This window comes from Fulmarus glacialis, unplaced genomic scaffold, assembly GCF_000690835.1.
Source record: "Fulmarus glacialis isolate BGI_N327 unplaced genomic scaffold, ASM69083v1 scaffold46047, whole genome shotgun sequence".
Taxonomy (NCBI): domain Eukaryota; kingdom Metazoa; phylum Chordata; class Aves; order Procellariiformes; family Procellariidae; genus Fulmarus; species Fulmarus glacialis.
The window spans coordinates 23,641-40,209 of NW_009224701.1; the positions used below are offsets into that span (position 1 = coordinate 23,641).

The window sequence follows — 16,569 nt, forward strand, 5'->3', positions numbered from 1 at the left end:
GGGGACATGAAACCTGGGCAGGACTTTGTTTCTGGGAAGGAGTTGGTTAGGTTATTTTTAGAGGGCAGGAGAGGGGAAGGACACGCATAGGAAACTAGATCCTGCAGAGTGTGGCCTTTGGGGATTTAGAGAAAGAGTGAGAAGGGCTGACAGAATCGATGCAGTATTAATGTGACAGAACTACTGCTCTGGACTTTCCAAATTGCACATGCCCCTTCCTTTCCCTATAGCATGATTTTATTTTTAATCCTGGACTCTCCATCTGTCCCTCTGGCTACTCTCTCTGGCTGCTTCAGGGCTGCTTCAAGGCTGCTGTGCCGTGGCTTCCAGGCCTCACACGTCAAGTCTCGTAGTCTTTGCTGCATCCCATCAGGAGAATGAAGGCAGTCGTGGATGACTGAATCCAACAGGCTGGAGTGCCGACAGCCAGCACGTGGCACTCACCTTAGTGCCTCTGGGGCAGCTGCTCAGTTTACTACCCCCTCAAGGCTAGCCCTGAAATTGTGGGAGCATTAGGAAGGACACTGAAGGCCGAAGAGACGGATTTACGGAAGGAGCTGTTTAGTATCTTTGCTGGACAGGGAGAATGTGGTAGGAGCTGGGAAGGATAGTTTGCTAGGAGGTAAGAGAGGAATGCAGCTGCACCTGTACAGATTGTCTGTTTGTCAGCTGAATATCCCATGGGACAATGTCAAAGGCACTAAAGACATTTAGGAACCCAAGTCCCATTGAAAGTCATTGACTTGAAAAATCTCCCTCTGTGTGTTCAGTGCATGAAAAAGTATATCTGACGTGCGGTCATGACATGAATGCTGTACCCTTGCATTTCTGTAGAGAATCGTTTGAAGGGAAACAGCTGGCTGTAAGACTAGCGAAACTCCAAGCAACAGACCTTAAATTGCCATCCTATTCTGAAAGGTGCCTGTGTAAAAATAGTACCTTCTTACTCAACAGATCCATTCTCAGTGTCTAAACAGAGTCAGACTTACTGACTGGTGGCAAAAATAAGACTTTACAGCTTTTTCACAGCCCTGAAAAGCCAATGCAGCTGGTAGGATAGGGAAATTGGATCCTAATCCAGGTATCAGCAGAAATATTTATTAAGGGCCAATCACTTGTGTCTATGAAGACTCTCTGATGAGCTGAGGATTGTATGGGAGCTGCCATGGACCAAAATTCAGCTTGCAGCACATTTTGCAGTGGTGAAGGAAGAAAGGAACTAGCCTGGGATTGATTTCATAGCCCAGAGGGGGTTTACAGAGCTGGCAGTCAGAGAGAAAATATTGCAGACTAGTAAGATGATTTTATGTGATATGGTCAGTAAAGTAGCTTCCACCAAACAATTGTTGCTGGGGCCTCTTCCAGGGTGAAACTGCTTTTCAGTTCACCCTTACAAATCTCACTCTGCATGTGTGTGCTGATCTGCACAGAGGTCTTTGCAGAAGGCAGAGCTATACTTGTCATACCTAATAGTATTTACCCCATCCAGACAGCTGCAAATCCATATCTTTCCTTCAGGACTGTGTTAAGAGTTAGACCTGAGCAATCCCAGGGAAATAATGTGTGAAGCTTTTATAAATCCCTGTTTTGACAGACTGTGGCAGGCCAATGTAAAACTGTTCCTTGTTCCTTCTCTTTAGATGTCCGATGGAATGCAGCTCAAAAAGTGCTAGTTCACTGCCAAATCCATAGAAGAGGGACAGAGCTCATATGACACCTTTGTGTCTGGGGCACTAAAATTCTCAGAATTTCTGCATCTTCTCCAGCTTTACTTGATGAAGCTCTGTCCCTTTCTTATTTTTACATGCAAAAGCTGGAAGGATTTGAGTCAGGCAGCCTTGTCTAGGGTGAGAAACATGAACAGCTTAATAAGAGGAGCAGCAGAAACAATTTTGTTGCTTTTACCCAGGAATAGAGTAGCTGGCAGAATTAATAAAGGGCTATCTAGCCATCCACCTGCAGATCACTTCCTCAAATAAAGATCAAGTCTAAAATTATTGTCATCTACAGACTGTACATTAGTGAACATGAAAGAATTGAAGGCCTTGGCTCAGTTCCCAGTTCCACATCACAGCCTCCACCACTGGACAGATATCAACTGTCCGCTTATTGGCATCTCAGCTGAAAAGGGTCAGGACCAAGTAACTTTGATGCTGAATTCCACTCTTACCTCTGGAGCTCAGGACAGAGCAGTCTGTGCTGCAGAGAAACAGAGCTTTTCAGTTTCCCGGGCTGCCAATTTCGTATGTTGTAAGAACACAAAGCTGCAGAGAGACCTTTCTGGGTAATTCCCGTTCTCTGTTATTGCAGGTAGCCACGTTACCTAATCTTTTCCACTAACTGGCCAAAGCTCCATTTTATAATTAGCCATGGTATCTTTGTCCCAGAAGGCCATTTCAAAACATTGCTTTTCAGCTAGAAAACAAAACAAAACAAAACAAAACAAACAACTCCCCTTTGAAAATATTAAAGGAAATAATTTTACCTCTGTTTTATTTGGGGACTGTTTTCTGGCTGATTTAATGGTTATATTTATTCTCTAACACCTGTTCATCTATTCATTCATTCATATTCAGTTAAGCAAGGTATTTGAACATCTTCAGAAATGAATGTGTGATGATACTCGACTGAATATGTGCTGGCAGTGACCTACTGCTATGGATGAACAGTTTGGGTTATCTGTGGAGGGGATCTCCACCGCATTACAAGGTCCATTAACATAGTGCATATCTTAGGAGATGGAAGGGTCAAGCCCACCCTTGACAAACCTGTATGGAAGCTGAGGATTTGTTTAGTTTATATTGCACATTTTTCATAGGAGGGTGAGGGGCACAAGGAGACCTGAGGGGCGATGGAATAATGTTAACATTCCTCTTTTCCTTGCAGGCTCGGGGATCTGGAGGTGGCAGGAGACGGAATGATGCTGCCTCCCAGGATGATCATGACAAACCCTATGTTTGTGACAGTAAGTAGCACCCAGACAGCTGATTCTGCTTCCAGCCTGGTCCTACCAGCTCGGTGCACTCAGGGCTTCATCTTTTCCTTTCCAGCAAAATATTCTGCTGCTCTCTGACTTGCATGTTTGCCACCTGCTGCTGCTGCTGCTCTTGGTGTTTTTGCATGAAGGAAATAAAATTAAGTCCTCAGCAAGACTCCACTTCCCTTTGCCCTATAATAAATCATCTCTTATATTTTCTTTCTCTTTCTCCTTCTCTTTTTCTGGCTTCTCTGCCTTTTGTCGTCCTTTCCCCCATGTAAGATTCACCATCTATTTCTTTCTCTGTTTCAGATAGTTACAAACAAAAGCATAACTCAAAAATCTCCGACAAAGGTACTTCACCCTTGTTGTATCTCTTCATATATTTGGTGATTCTCTTTCCTTCAGTCCTTTTAAAATCTCACTGGGCTAAATTTTGAAGGTCTTATTCTCATCCCTCACTCAGAAAGTACTCTTGTGGTATCATCAGGAGTTGAGCCCTCCTAAGAAATAAACACAACTGCAATGCTTTGTTTTGATATATATTCCCTTTGAATATGGCCATGCTGTTTGACATCTTGCAGTGGGACTGCAGATGAAGTAAGGCATTGCCCCAACTGAAAAATTATACCAGAGCCCAATGCCCAAACTGAAAACGGATACCAGAGCCCTAGTATGAGGAAGGAGTCCAATATTTGATACCCAATGTATTTGTTTTACGGTCAAGTCCTTTGTGCTTTCCTTCTTCTTTTGATACTCTTTTTTGCTTCACTATGTCATTTCTGTGAAGGGCACTTATCTTACCCACTGCTTTTGAGGTCTCCCATTCAAAGGATTACTGTGCAGTGTACATGCAATAATAATTTGTGCTACTGGGTGCCTTCTATCCTGTAAGACAATAACCTAAGAAAAGTTAATAGAAGTAGGAGAATAGCAGGAGGTCTTTACTTCTGTGATCCAAAAGTGTCTGGTTGTTTTGAGGACAATTAGAATCCCTCTTTCTCCACTATTTACCTTTCTTGCAATGTTACTGACCTTAAAAGACCAACCGTTACTATGTCAATCTATGAGGGTATTTCCCGCTTATTTTTAAAAACATGAAGAAATAAGGAGCATGCACAGTAAATAAGAACTATATTCCATATGATCAAATCATATTCTTTTATGGTAAGACCAGATGACCTTGCACAGTACAGTGATGGACATGTTGGGTATTTTGCTTCAGCAAAGTGGATATTCTAAGGGCAATCAGTAGAAATTGAAAGACTTGCACATGAATGGGAGTGTCTGAACACATGATCGAGGAGGAAGAGCTCTTTCGGATATGAAGAGTCAGGAGATTTCTACTGTGGTTAAATAGCTGTCCCTGTGTGTTGGAAGAACTAAAATGCATCTTCTAAGACTTCTCTGGGAGCCCAGTACATATCTTGCTGAAATCCACAGCTTTCCTCTGCTGGTGTATGCATAACTGTCTTTATCTCTTTTCTGGAACACCCTTCTAAATCCAAGGACACTTGTCAGTGGTAGTCATTTTGAACATAATGACTCTTTATTGTCTGATCTTGCTTTGCTTTTGGATCTTACAGAGAACTCACAACATGCATAGTAGTGATTTGCACAGAGTCGATAAAACATCTAAGATACCAAAGCAGGCAGCAGAAATCTGGGCTGCAGTCAAGGCTCTGCTACATTGTTGTACTGATGGAATTTTGCCTTGGCTTACATTTTGGAGCATAAATTTCCTCTTTGGTTTTGGAAATATAAACTTTCCTATTTCATTTGGCTGATACCTTTCATTTTTAGGAAACTTATAGTTAGAGGTGAGTCATAAGGAGTTTTGGAATCTTTACACAGTGACTCCTCCTTTTCCATTGTAGATAGCTGAGAAAAGGGTTATGTGGTAGCAGAACTCTTTTACCTGACTGTGGAGCAGAAGGGAAGAATTGTCCCAATTGTAATGCCATCATCCTGAAGTAATATCCTGCCCTTGTTAACTTTCTGTAGAAATATTACATACAATTCATTGTGAATAATTGTCTTAAGTTGAGGCCTCTTTCCTGCTTGGGTGGATTTCTTGAATCAATTTTTTCTTTGAAATTATTTGCTAATATTTTTATAGATAAATCTCAATCTAATCATGGTACGTTAGAAATTGGTTTGCAGTACTCCATATGCATATGTTTTGGGCAGATAGTTTTGTTTTACATGGAAACATGCAGGTCAAAAATAGTGAATTTGTTTCCTGTTTGGGAAAACATGATTCCCACAATCACATTATTGGTATAAATAATGACCTTAATGGGTTGACACTTTACTTTTTCTGTATATTATTTAATTTACCTCCAGGTTGCTTTTTCTGCAAGTGTTCTGTTATTTGAGTTTGGAAAGCGACCACAAAGAAGAAAGCATAAGCATATATAAACCAAATTAATTTTCCTACTTAACTGCATGGGCACAAAAAAAAAGATTTGTGGTGAAGAACTACTCTGCTCTTTTTTCATAGTTACATGTTCATATTTATGGGAAACAAGAATATATCACCAAGTTTCATCAGTAATAAAAAGGTTATGGGAAAAAACTAGTCTGTGTGTCAGTAAGATGATGCAAGAGCAGTACCCAGCTGACACTGCCCCTTGTGTTGGAAGACGGCAATGTTATTTCTGAAAAGGCCTGCCTTTTTTGGAAGAGGCATTCAGCTATACACCAATATTAAACCTGGTCCCAATATTAAAACTGACTGGAAATATGGAATTTCTATATGGAGGAAGGTTTTCAAAGCTCAAAATGTTTTGTCATCCTATGTTGTTAAGAAAAGGTGGTTGGTTGCTTGTTTTGTGGAATGAAATATTCTGAAATACTTCAGTTGATTTTATTGAGCATCTACTCTATCAGAAGTTCAGAATAAAATGTTTGACCATTCAAAGCATCGATAAAATTGCTAACGTAATAATAAAATGCCTTGTTTCATCAAATCAGCAAGTGGAAAACTACTTGGTCAGATTTTCAACCAGTTGCATTGGATAGTGTTGTGCCTTTATTCCTTAGGATAAACGCTTGGATAATGAAAGTGGCAGGGCAGCCTGGTGTGAGATGGGTATAGGCTGGAAATGGTAACATAACCGAGTGGGTCAGCTGCTGTATGAGACCAGAATACCTTGAATACCTGGCTAGGAGATAGAGCAGGTGCCTCAAAGGATAGCGAAAAGTAGGGCTTGAGGAGCAAAGCAGAGCCTCTGATGTCAACCAGGAGAAGTGGAAAATATGCCACCACAGCTGTCCATGATAAACTGGGCATGTGGTTTTTAAAGGATGGACAGAGTGAATGAATGTATAAATACCTACATGTGTAATAAGAATTGACGTCATGTTGTTGTCAAATGGTCAGCTGGGGAACCGTCAGCAGCAGTCTTCTTAAAAATCGTTCTACTGTTTTCATATGTTTATTATGCATTATGTACTTTTTTTTTTTTTTAAAAAAAAGCTTCTCTGAAGTTTTATGTAGAAACTTGTATTCTGGTTTGACAGTTGCAATCAGTTGTAGCACCTGAGCTTCATGACTCCAGATGTCTACTTCCTTCAGCCAGAGCGGTTAGTTTGTGCTGAATCTCTACAAGTTATTAACTTTCCTGCTGTCCATCCTCATTTGTCTGCTTTCATTCTTCTCAGGTTCCCATAGAGACTTACCTACGTACATACTTTCACCTTTGTTTTCTATCTATCTATGGAAGATTCCCCTTGCCCATCTCTAAAAGAAGTTGTTTCTATCTTTTCCTTTTACCAATATGTCCTTGTTTCCTTTTAGTTTTATTCCTGTATAAACTGCTGTTTTAGCATAACAACTTATGTTTGTACCATATCCTTTAACCACAGTCCCTCTGAGGCTGAGATACACATTCAGATCCATTCCTTGTGCAAAATGAGAATTGACTGAAACCTTCCTATGATCTCTGCTGGATCAGTGATTAATGCAACCTTGCATGTACCCAGAGACACTGATCCTACAGTGTTTTGTAGAAGCTGATTCTTTTGTCAAAAACTTCATTTTCAGGTTTCTCTAGTTATTTAACCTGAATTTTCTCTGCTGCAGTCTAAGACCAGCAGTTCTTGCTCTGTTCTTAGTGGATAACAATGTCTTCTTTCTATGTCTGTAAACAGTTACTGGAGCTTCTTTCAGCTGTGTTTTCTTCAGCTCTTTTATTAAGCTTGTTTCTTTTCTCTGAAAAATCTCCAAAGGGTCTTGTTTAAGTAGCAGTGTCCAGAACTAAGTAGAATATGATGTTCTGAGGATAGAAGCAGTTCAGAAGACGAATGGTTGATACATTTACATGTAACTTACATTTACTTATAGAACTGAGATGGCTGACCTAATAGGTTGCTTAGTAAACCCTTTTCAATGCAAGACGCTCCTTTCCAGTGCTGTGTCATGTTTCAGTGGTAAAGGAGTTTTCATCCTTGTCCGCCATGTGAGTTCATGTTTAATATACCATTTGCAATAGCTTCTTGTTCCTTCCCTGTTCAACCTGTTTCTACTCAGGCAGATTATCTATCATTTTTAGTTTCCTCATTATACTGCTTTGTCCTGTTGATACTGTGTTTTATTAATCTATACTAGATGTCATATTAATATTTACTAATTACGTTAGTTTGAAAGAATTCTTTGATTAATGAGTCTCATATGATACATTTTTATTATTATTCCAATATTTTCACCAACAATCAGTTTTCTGCATGTTTGATTCTTTCACTCTCTATTCCACCCTCCAAATTAATGATAGAAACAGAGGCAAGCATTAGGCCCAAAACAGACTCTTTCAGGTGCTTGAAGATGCAGAAAGGTGCCTTGTGAAGTTTTCAAAAAAATTAGGCTCCTAATTGTCACTGATTTCAACTGGAGGTAGGCTCCCAAACTGTTTTCCCTGAATATCCCACCAAGTGCCTATCTGCTTGTATTGTGCCTACAGATCGTATAAGGCTTGGTCCCTAAGTGGACACTTTGAACTTGACTTTGAACTACTAATAGTTATTCAGAACATGGTTTTGTTTTCAAAAATGCTTGACCCTACATCCTAATACCTATAGCTTGAAACATCTTCCTGCTTTTTCTGTAAGTTCATCATTCAGCGGGGCATTGAAGTTTCATTATTTTGAGGTTAATTTTTTTCTTCTCCATTCCCTTTCTCCACTAAATGTATTGTAGGTTCTGCCAACAAAAGGCTGGAGTCTTCAGGTAGTTTAAGTGATTTAAGGTGAACAGATTCCACTGAGTTTCAATGGGTATTGAAGATCTCTCTCTTTTAGTTTCCTTAGAAATCCCAGTTAAATGTTTTCTTATTCTAGCATGACTTGCCAAATGCAATTCCTTGAGGCCTATTCTTTAGGAACTATTTTATTGTATATGTTCACAAAGTGACGACTCTAGTAATTACCTTGCTAACTTCACCTGCCTTCTTTCTCATCTCCTTGAAATGGACCTGATCCTGTCATACTCATTTTAACAAACATCTCATTGATTCTTGGGAAGGTTTGCTGGAATACAAAAGGCCTACAAGATAAATTATGATTTAGCTTGATTTTTACCACTTCCCTGAGATTTAATCTGTTGTCTTAATTCTTACAGATACTATGAATGAGTCCAACACTACTAACTGCTGCTTCTTAGGACAGACCTTTGGTTAAATATCACAATGACAAGCTGATTTCAAAATGCTTTGGTTATAGCATTATGTTTTTACATGCTTCTCATAAATCTCCATCATGACTTCAGCTTCCCTTTAAACTATTAGCAGTTTAAGCCCTAAATCATTTCCTGGTATTATCCTTTCTAGTGAATCCCTAAGTAGTTAATAAGCAATAAGATCTAGAATAAGATGATTGTTCAGATGAACCTAACAAACAACTCTCCCACCATAGCTGCTATACTTGGCATTCATTGACTACATTATTGGTAGAAAAGCCAAGATTAGAGAGGCAAGGACGCTTTTTTTTTTTTTTTTTTTTAAATATTGAATAACACATGTCTGGAGTAGAGCACATGGTAAGAGGGGAACAGAGTTGACTCTGATGATAGTTGAACTTTTTCTACTCATATAGGCTACCTGTTTTCTCCTTTGCCTCTGCTAGCAATTCATTTATTGAAATGTAGACATATATATTGTTGACCTGTGCATGTTTTGCACTGGAGTTCAGCATTCCTGTGATCTTAATACAGCAGGTAGATTCTGGGACTCGTCCTCTGGGGGCACTGAGACAAGAACTATTTACCACCTACAGAAAATCCCCTATGAAATGGGTTACTGAATAGTTGCTCTAATACTAGAGGTGTATAGCATGTCAGTACTGATCAGAGAGGGACGAACGTAATACCTTTCCTTCAGTGGAGATCAAAATACACTGTTAGCATTTGAGATCTCTAGATGTGCCAGAGTGTGGACATAACTGTAACAGGGGAAATTATATTACCAAACCAGTGCAAAACAAGGAATGTTTTTTTTGGAGTGGAGCGAATGGTGGGACAGGAAGATAACTTTGAGGAATGACTGCCTGCCAGCAGTTAACTTAAGATTTAGCATTTGACACAGCCCAGCTGAGAAGAAGGAACAGGAGGCAAAGGAGAAAAGCAAAGAAAGACAATGAAGGGGGCAAGATTCAGTGACAAAAAAAAAAAAAAAGCATGTACTCCCCCAATTTCCTGTTTCCACTAAAAATATGGATTGTTTCCTTCTGTCTCATACTGGTGACAGATTGTGCAAAATGTATGTGGAGAGCTGGCTGGAACATAGCTCACAGCCTGCCAAGGACCAAATGTGTAACAATTTCAAAATGACAGCAACACAGCCATTAAATATTTGATGAGGAAGTCTTTTAAGTCATAGATTTCAAATCCCCTTTTAAAGCAGGGGAAGTATTTTATATTAACTTTACTCATTGAGAAACGTAAACCGAGTGAGAATTTGCTTATCCAAAGAGTTGCAGGCTGTTACAGGCCAGAATTTAGAACAGAGCTCTCTTTTATGAAACATGCAATGCTTGTGATTAAACTGTCTACAAATTATGTTCTTCCCCCATAACATAGTTGTGTAACGTCTTCAATTCAGTCTTTAAATTGGAAGGAAAGTAAGGTTCATCATAGGAGAGCATCTCGTGGCCTAATAAAATCTCCCTTTTTTCCCTATTTGTGGCGTTTGATCTACACTGCTGTATTACTGCTTACTTACCCAGCTTGTTCCTAAGACAGCATTCACATCAGGTTATAGCAAAATATATCCTTTGAATGCAGGAGAAATTGGAGTGGGTTACGTTCTACAAACTCCCGCTGTTTTCATTGGGCTCGGCTACCTAATTAAAGATCAAGTCAACTACCCAGTGTTGAGATTCAGGATGAAATCTACCACATGCAAGGATGATGAGCCTATCCAGCAAGGAAAATTAAAGATAAAAAAAGTCAAAGCTGCTGAAAGAAAGGCAAGGCCACCCGGCAAAGTTTATGAAAGGCACACTCTCACTTGCTGTGTGTGAGCTGCATAGTGTTAAGAACGTAATCACCAGCGTACATTTTCAGACTGGGGGAACCAGTTCTCATTATGCTTTTGTCAGCTAGGAGAATGAGAAGGATGTGGTGTGAGCACTGGTCTGGATGCTGGAACTCATGAATTCCAACCCTGGTAATGACAAAAGATCACTATGTGGACAAGTCACTTAACCCCTCTGTGGTTCTCTTTTTTCAGAAGTGAAATGAGAATGGTATTTCCCACTCAGGAATGTGGAGGAAGATTAATTAATGTTTGAAAAGCCAGTCTTGCAGTGGGAAGAGTTATATAAGACCTAAGTGTTTATTAATGATCACCCTTTTATAGAAACTACTTCTTAGCACAGTGATATGGTAGATTAATAAAATGTGCTCTATCTGCAAAATAAGAGATCAGGGTGAATTCAGGAAGATTCAATCTGTTGGAGAAACCATGAAGTTCTGACTTAGCTTTTATTCTAGCAAAGTCTCACTGAAGGCAATGGTTCTTTTGTCAGGCTGATGCCATGATACCCTTTTTCCCCTGCAAAAGTCTGATTTGCTTGGGGAATAGGAAATCTCTGCAGTTTCAACTCATGGCATCACTTTGGACTTTTTCCATGACAGAACATGAATTTAAAAGGTGGAAAAGTCTAGACACCAAGAAAAAAAGCTGCTGGAAGCTGCACATCTTTGGTCCTACAAAGGATCTGCTGGGACTGTGTAAACAGAACTCCTGTGCCTCAGCTCTGGTTATAAAGCCCTCCAAATTCTTTTTTAGCTAGGCATGTCTCAGCTTGCTGCCACCCTTGAAGGCCATCTGAAAGAGTTTTGGCAGTGGGAAGGGCTCAGCTGCAGAATTACTACTGCCTCAGCTTATATCAATACTTGCTGTTTTTTTCCTGGTGAGCTGATACTTTTTGCTGGAGAAGGGCAAGTCTGCAGACCCATCTGATTTTCTATGCCATCCTAAATTCCGCAGCTAAAATCCCTGCAGGATTTTGTAGGGAATGGAGGCAAGGCCACAGCCTTGGGACTTCCTGCAGGGAATGCAAGTTTCTTTTTGTGCATTGAGAAAGATGCATGAGGCTATATTCAAGGACATGGTGCTTTTGCAAGGTAACAACTGTAGAGCTAGAATTGTGGATATGTTTTCAAGTAGAGCTGAATGAAATAAGTCTGGTAGAATTTTTTTTTTTTAAATATTTTTGTTTGAAATTTAAAACTCCCTGAAATAGGTAAATGGAACTGGGTTTTAGAGCTTATCTGATTTTGCAGCTAGGTTAGTAGTAACGCAGAATCAACCTATATAAGAGCAAGATACAGTTGGATAGTAAATATCATGCAGCTATTAACTCCAAGTGCCTCCTCCTTTGTCAGTGCAGCACTGATCAGCTGACAGTGCTCTGAAAATAATTTAAGTAGACAAAAGTTTTTGGGCAGTATCAGTAATTCATAGCAGAATAATTATTTTTTAACTTTCATCTTCAAACGCACACAAGTAAGGGGGATAGAGTAGGATACTTAGTATGATACTCAAATAATCTGCTAGAAATGTAAATCCATCTCTCCATTCTAAGAAGTGCTGTAACATTTGTGTAATTAGAGGGGGTTATCTTTCTGAGATAATTTAAAGAGTGAGCATTTTGTTTGATGATTACTTTTGTGTTACACTTTTTCCAATATCCAAAAAGTGGAGACAAAGTTGTACAGAACTGTGGATATCTTGCTGTTTGACTCCCTGCCAGCATCTGTTCCACTGCTTGTCCTTTGCTCTGTAGGACCGCAGAGGAGGAGTTTCCCTCTCCAGAATGCATTAGAAGAATACACAGCTGGTAATAGAAGCAGGGAGACCAAACCGACGTTTTGTGGAGAGCATGCATCTAAGAGCAGTCTAGTTGTTCAAAATGTCTGGCAATAGAGTTAGGTTTACATATGAAACGAGGGCAGGTGTGCATATGTATTTGGGCATTTTATTTCTCCCCAACTTTCCCCTCTCCCTCCTTCAGGAATTCTCATTTCTGAATGAAGGGCATTCAAAGAATTAAAAAAAATCTGTGGCTGAGGACACATTACATTTGGAAAACGCTTTTGTCCTGTTATGATAACTGTATGATCATCATCTTGCAGAATGGAGAAAACTGGGATAAAAGTATCTAATATTGCAGATCACTCATTTATATCATGAGGTTGTTTTACATGTTTCTAATAAGGCAAAGTATTTTCCTTGAGGGAGTTTGCAAATCAGCTAGAAGAGATGGAGAGTGAAATATGTTATCATGCTAGGTTTGATTTACAGTTTTCTATCATCTGTTCCAGAATGTGGTTCATCAATTGGCTTTTTGTGAGTAGTAACAGAAAAGTATAATAATGGAAGTTTAACTTAGATGAATAATTGGGATGGGTCTTTTTTGATTTTTTTGTTTATGGAGCCTTATGACATTCCCAGACTCAGGTGTCTGGGCAATGGGAAGTAAGTACCTATACACATTGCATTGCAGGATACATTTTCAGTATTGGGGCTGAGTGCAGTTTTTAGGAGTGGATGGTGACTTCCCCTTTGGAGATTTTTTCAAGGGGTCTAAAAACAAGACAGAGAAATAGAGACTGCCAGGTTCTGTTCCCTCTTCTGGCACCACTTCCTTTGCTTTCCTAAGCAAGCTGTGCAGGACAGACTACTGGGCATGACATTTATTCCTGTGTGAAATCCTTGAGGTTAATAAAGCTAATAAAGAGACTGAAAATGTGGCTGTGAGGCAAAATTTGCAGGAAGGGCACTAAGCTTCTTTGCCTTTGTTTCCTAATCTTTTAAAATGGCAATAATTGTATTTGGTAGATGAAATAGCTGTATAAAAGAAAATGGACGTTCAGAGACTGCTTTGAAGATGAAAAGAGATAACTTTTAGAGACAATAACATGAATGAAAAACTTCACAGAAGCTGAATTTGTATGTAATGAATCTTATGATGAAGCTCGTCCTTGTGGTGAGCTCCCTGTGAAAATGTAGACCTTTAATCACCCTGAATTGTTTGATCCTGTTCTTAGTATCTGTTGACTTAGTCCTAAAATAAACAAAAGTTCAGAAGGAGGCTTGTCTAAATAATACACACTGTATTATTTATTGAGATGCTGCATATGAAATTTACCTGGACAAAGAAGTATCGCTACTAAACGTTCTTCTAGCAAGAAAGTGTGGATGCTTTCCGTCTCCTTGTCTTCACTGGCAATCTGTGAATAAAGCTATTTATTACCCTTTTACAGAAAGCCTTTTTTTTTTTTTTTTTTAAAAAAACGTAATACTGTTTCCTTTTCTGAGAGATCAGTAATGAAGAAAATAATGTCCTTTCTTCTCAGTCCAGTTCCCATTTCTGTGCGTTGTGCTGCACCAACATCGGAACTGGCATTTCATTTAATTTTATGTGCAATCTTGTTAGTAATCTCAGCAGAGAGGATTAGGGCTGTATGAGCTGCGGAGACTGAATGTGCATTTCCCTAGGCCTGTAGGAAGGACTGCTGGCAGCATGGTGGGAAGAAAGCTTGTGTGGGGACGACCGTCTGCAGGGCTGCCCTTCTGTCACCTTTCACCAACATCGGTTGGAAGAGTTTCGGGCAGGCGCGTGGAGTGTGTGGTGCTCCTCTCAGGGGAGAAGGGAGCGTTATTTGAGAGGATGCTGCCATTGTTGCAGATCACACTGATGTTTCCATTCTCTCTTCCCCTCCCTCATATCTCCTTTCCTCCCAGTCTGTGGCAAGCGTTACAAGAACAGGCCTGGGCTGAGCTACCACTATGCTCACACCCACCTCGCCAGCGAAGAGGGTGATGAAGCCCGCGAGCAGGGGACTCGCTCTTCCCCTGTCCACAGAAACGAAAACCACAAACGTGAGTAGTATTTTCCCTTTGCCTTTGAGATCCTTTTCAGGGATGTTGCCTCCACCCTGTCTTTGCCTTGTGGAGGCTGGCGTGATTGCCTGGCTCTGTTGTGAGTGATTGGGACCTGGATGCTTGGAGCTAATCAGCCGCAGCTCACACAGGTGCTGGCTCAGCTAGTCAGGAATTCATTTCAAACCCAGCATTATCTCTGCAGCAAGTCACTTTTCCATTACTGCTCCTGTGGGGAGGAGGTGGCAAGGAGAGGGGGGAAAAGAAGAGATGCCCAACCTGCCCATCATCAAGCAGCCTCCCAGTGGCTGCTAACAGGGATGTCAAGGAAATACACATACTGTTTGAGGGGGCTGTCTTTGTTTTGCCTTTGAATAAGAGACATTTATCCATGTCTTGGTTTTTTAGGTATGAAATTCACAGCGCCTGTCCCCCTTATCCCTGCATCTCCTTCCCAAACGGCTTACCCTCAACTTAACCAAAAGCCACTTCTTAGTTACAGTTTGGGAAAATCTATGAAAAAGCATCAGTACTCATCTGCAAGGAGGATTGCTGGAACGTGAGAGGAGAGAAGAGTTATGCGCCTAGATTCCCCACACTGGTACAGGGCTGAAAGAAATCTTAGCGGTCTGTGTGGCCCTACTTGACTGTCCTTCCTGTGCTTCTTAGGCACAGAATTGAGAGTCAAGGAGACTGTTTTATTACTGTTTTTTGCAAGTCTCTAAGCCCTTGTTTCTCAGTTTGCCAGTGTGCAATACTATGAGATGGTTGCTTTCACCTTGGGATTTATGTAGATGCCTTTGTCCACTTTCAAAAAGTCCTTTCAGATCACCATGTGAACTGTGTCATTTTAGTTCAAAGTAATGAACAATGTGGACAAAGCAATAAAATGCTTATGGGGAAAAATATCCAGGCAAACACTTTCTAATACATTAAGAAGAACTGGAAGAAATATGGAAGCAGGAAAACATTTCCTTTCTAAGCAGGATAATTGATAATTGTCCCGAGGGAGGTGTGGGAGGGGGTTCCTTCCTCCAAAGCATCTGCTACTAGCCACTGTCTGAGCTTGAAGGGCCGTTTAGTGTGATCCCGTTTGGCAGTCCCTATGTTTCTGTCACTTTTATGCTCTACCTTTTAGTTATTCACATGTTTTGTAGGTTCACAGCAAAAGTAATTTTGACTCCTCCAGCTGTTGATAAACTTGAGCTGTCAATGCACCAAGAGCGACTGCTTGGGCAGGCTGGAGAACGTCAGTGTTCAGCCAGTAGCTTTTGTTTACTTAGCATTTACATCATCTCTGTTGTTTTTTTTTTTTTTCCCTGTGTCTGCAGTAGTCAGTAATAGTTGCATATATGAGGGGCATATTGCAAATCTGTATTGAATTAATATTGATAATGGCCTTGCACAAATGCCCGAATAAAGAAGGGTAGTGTCCCCTACCCTTCAGCTTATCATAGAGGCCAAGGACAATCTCAGTCCTTATGTTTCTGGTGCTTAGGAAATGATAGAAGTTAGCAAGAAGAGGAGCTAGAAAAGCTGTGGAAAGGATAGCAGCAGCTGGCCTTCGCCCATGGAAAGAAAGGTGTGCTCTGCACTATGGGAAAGGGTAGAGCAGGAGCTGCTCAGGCTTGTGTTCCCCCAGAGCTCCTGTGTGATGCATGTGGCAGAGGGAAGCTTCTGATGCACAGATCCCCATACAGGTAGAAGTTTAGGGCTAGTGGGGTAAATCACTCTGAGATCCAGATTCCTGAGCAGAAAGAATCTGCTTAACAGCTAGCCAGGAGCCAATGAGGTACGGGCAACAGCCATGCGAATATGAAGATCACCCCTGGGGAAAGTCCCAGATGCCGGAAGGTAACTCTCCCAAATGGCTTAGCTGTGTCGCAGTGGCTGTTTGTTCCTTTTTGCCTGTTTATTTGTTTACAGCCTTGAGCTCAGATCTTGCATCTTTGCTCTTTCACTTGACTATATTTAATTTATGCTGCCATTTATCTTCCATGTGAATGCTAATTGTCCACATTGCTAATGTGCAGTCATTAAATGGTCCCTTTGTACAGGGGGATGGTGGAGAGCCAGGACATCAGCTCCTTCCTCTCCCCTAAGAACTGCTAGGCATGTGTTATGAATTAGATTTGACAGGTCTGCAGTGTCGCAGGGCTCGGGCTTCAAGAATCCTCTCTGCATGGGCTTGGGGGGTGGGAGGGGGGA

General features: G+C 40.6%; 1 protein-coding gene across 1 annotated transcript in view; it reads left to right on the forward strand.

Moving 5' to 3' along the window:
- The window catches only part of LOC104079986 (zinc finger protein DPF3-like), a gene marked incomplete at both ends in the record, with an annotated part of 24,933 nt that extends 8,718 nt beyond the window's left edge, over positions 1 to 16,215 (forward strand). The window contains 3 exons of the mRNA XM_009582216.1: positions 2,887 to 2,965; positions 14,224 to 14,361; positions 16,135 to 16,215. Coding sequence (XP_009580511.1) covers positions 2,887 to 2,965; positions 14,224 to 14,361; positions 16,135 to 16,215 — 298 coding nt within the window. The remainder of the gene's footprint in view (positions 1 to 2,886; positions 2,966 to 14,223; positions 14,362 to 16,134) is intronic.
- Between the last annotated feature and the right edge of the window lie 354 nt (positions 16,216 to 16,569).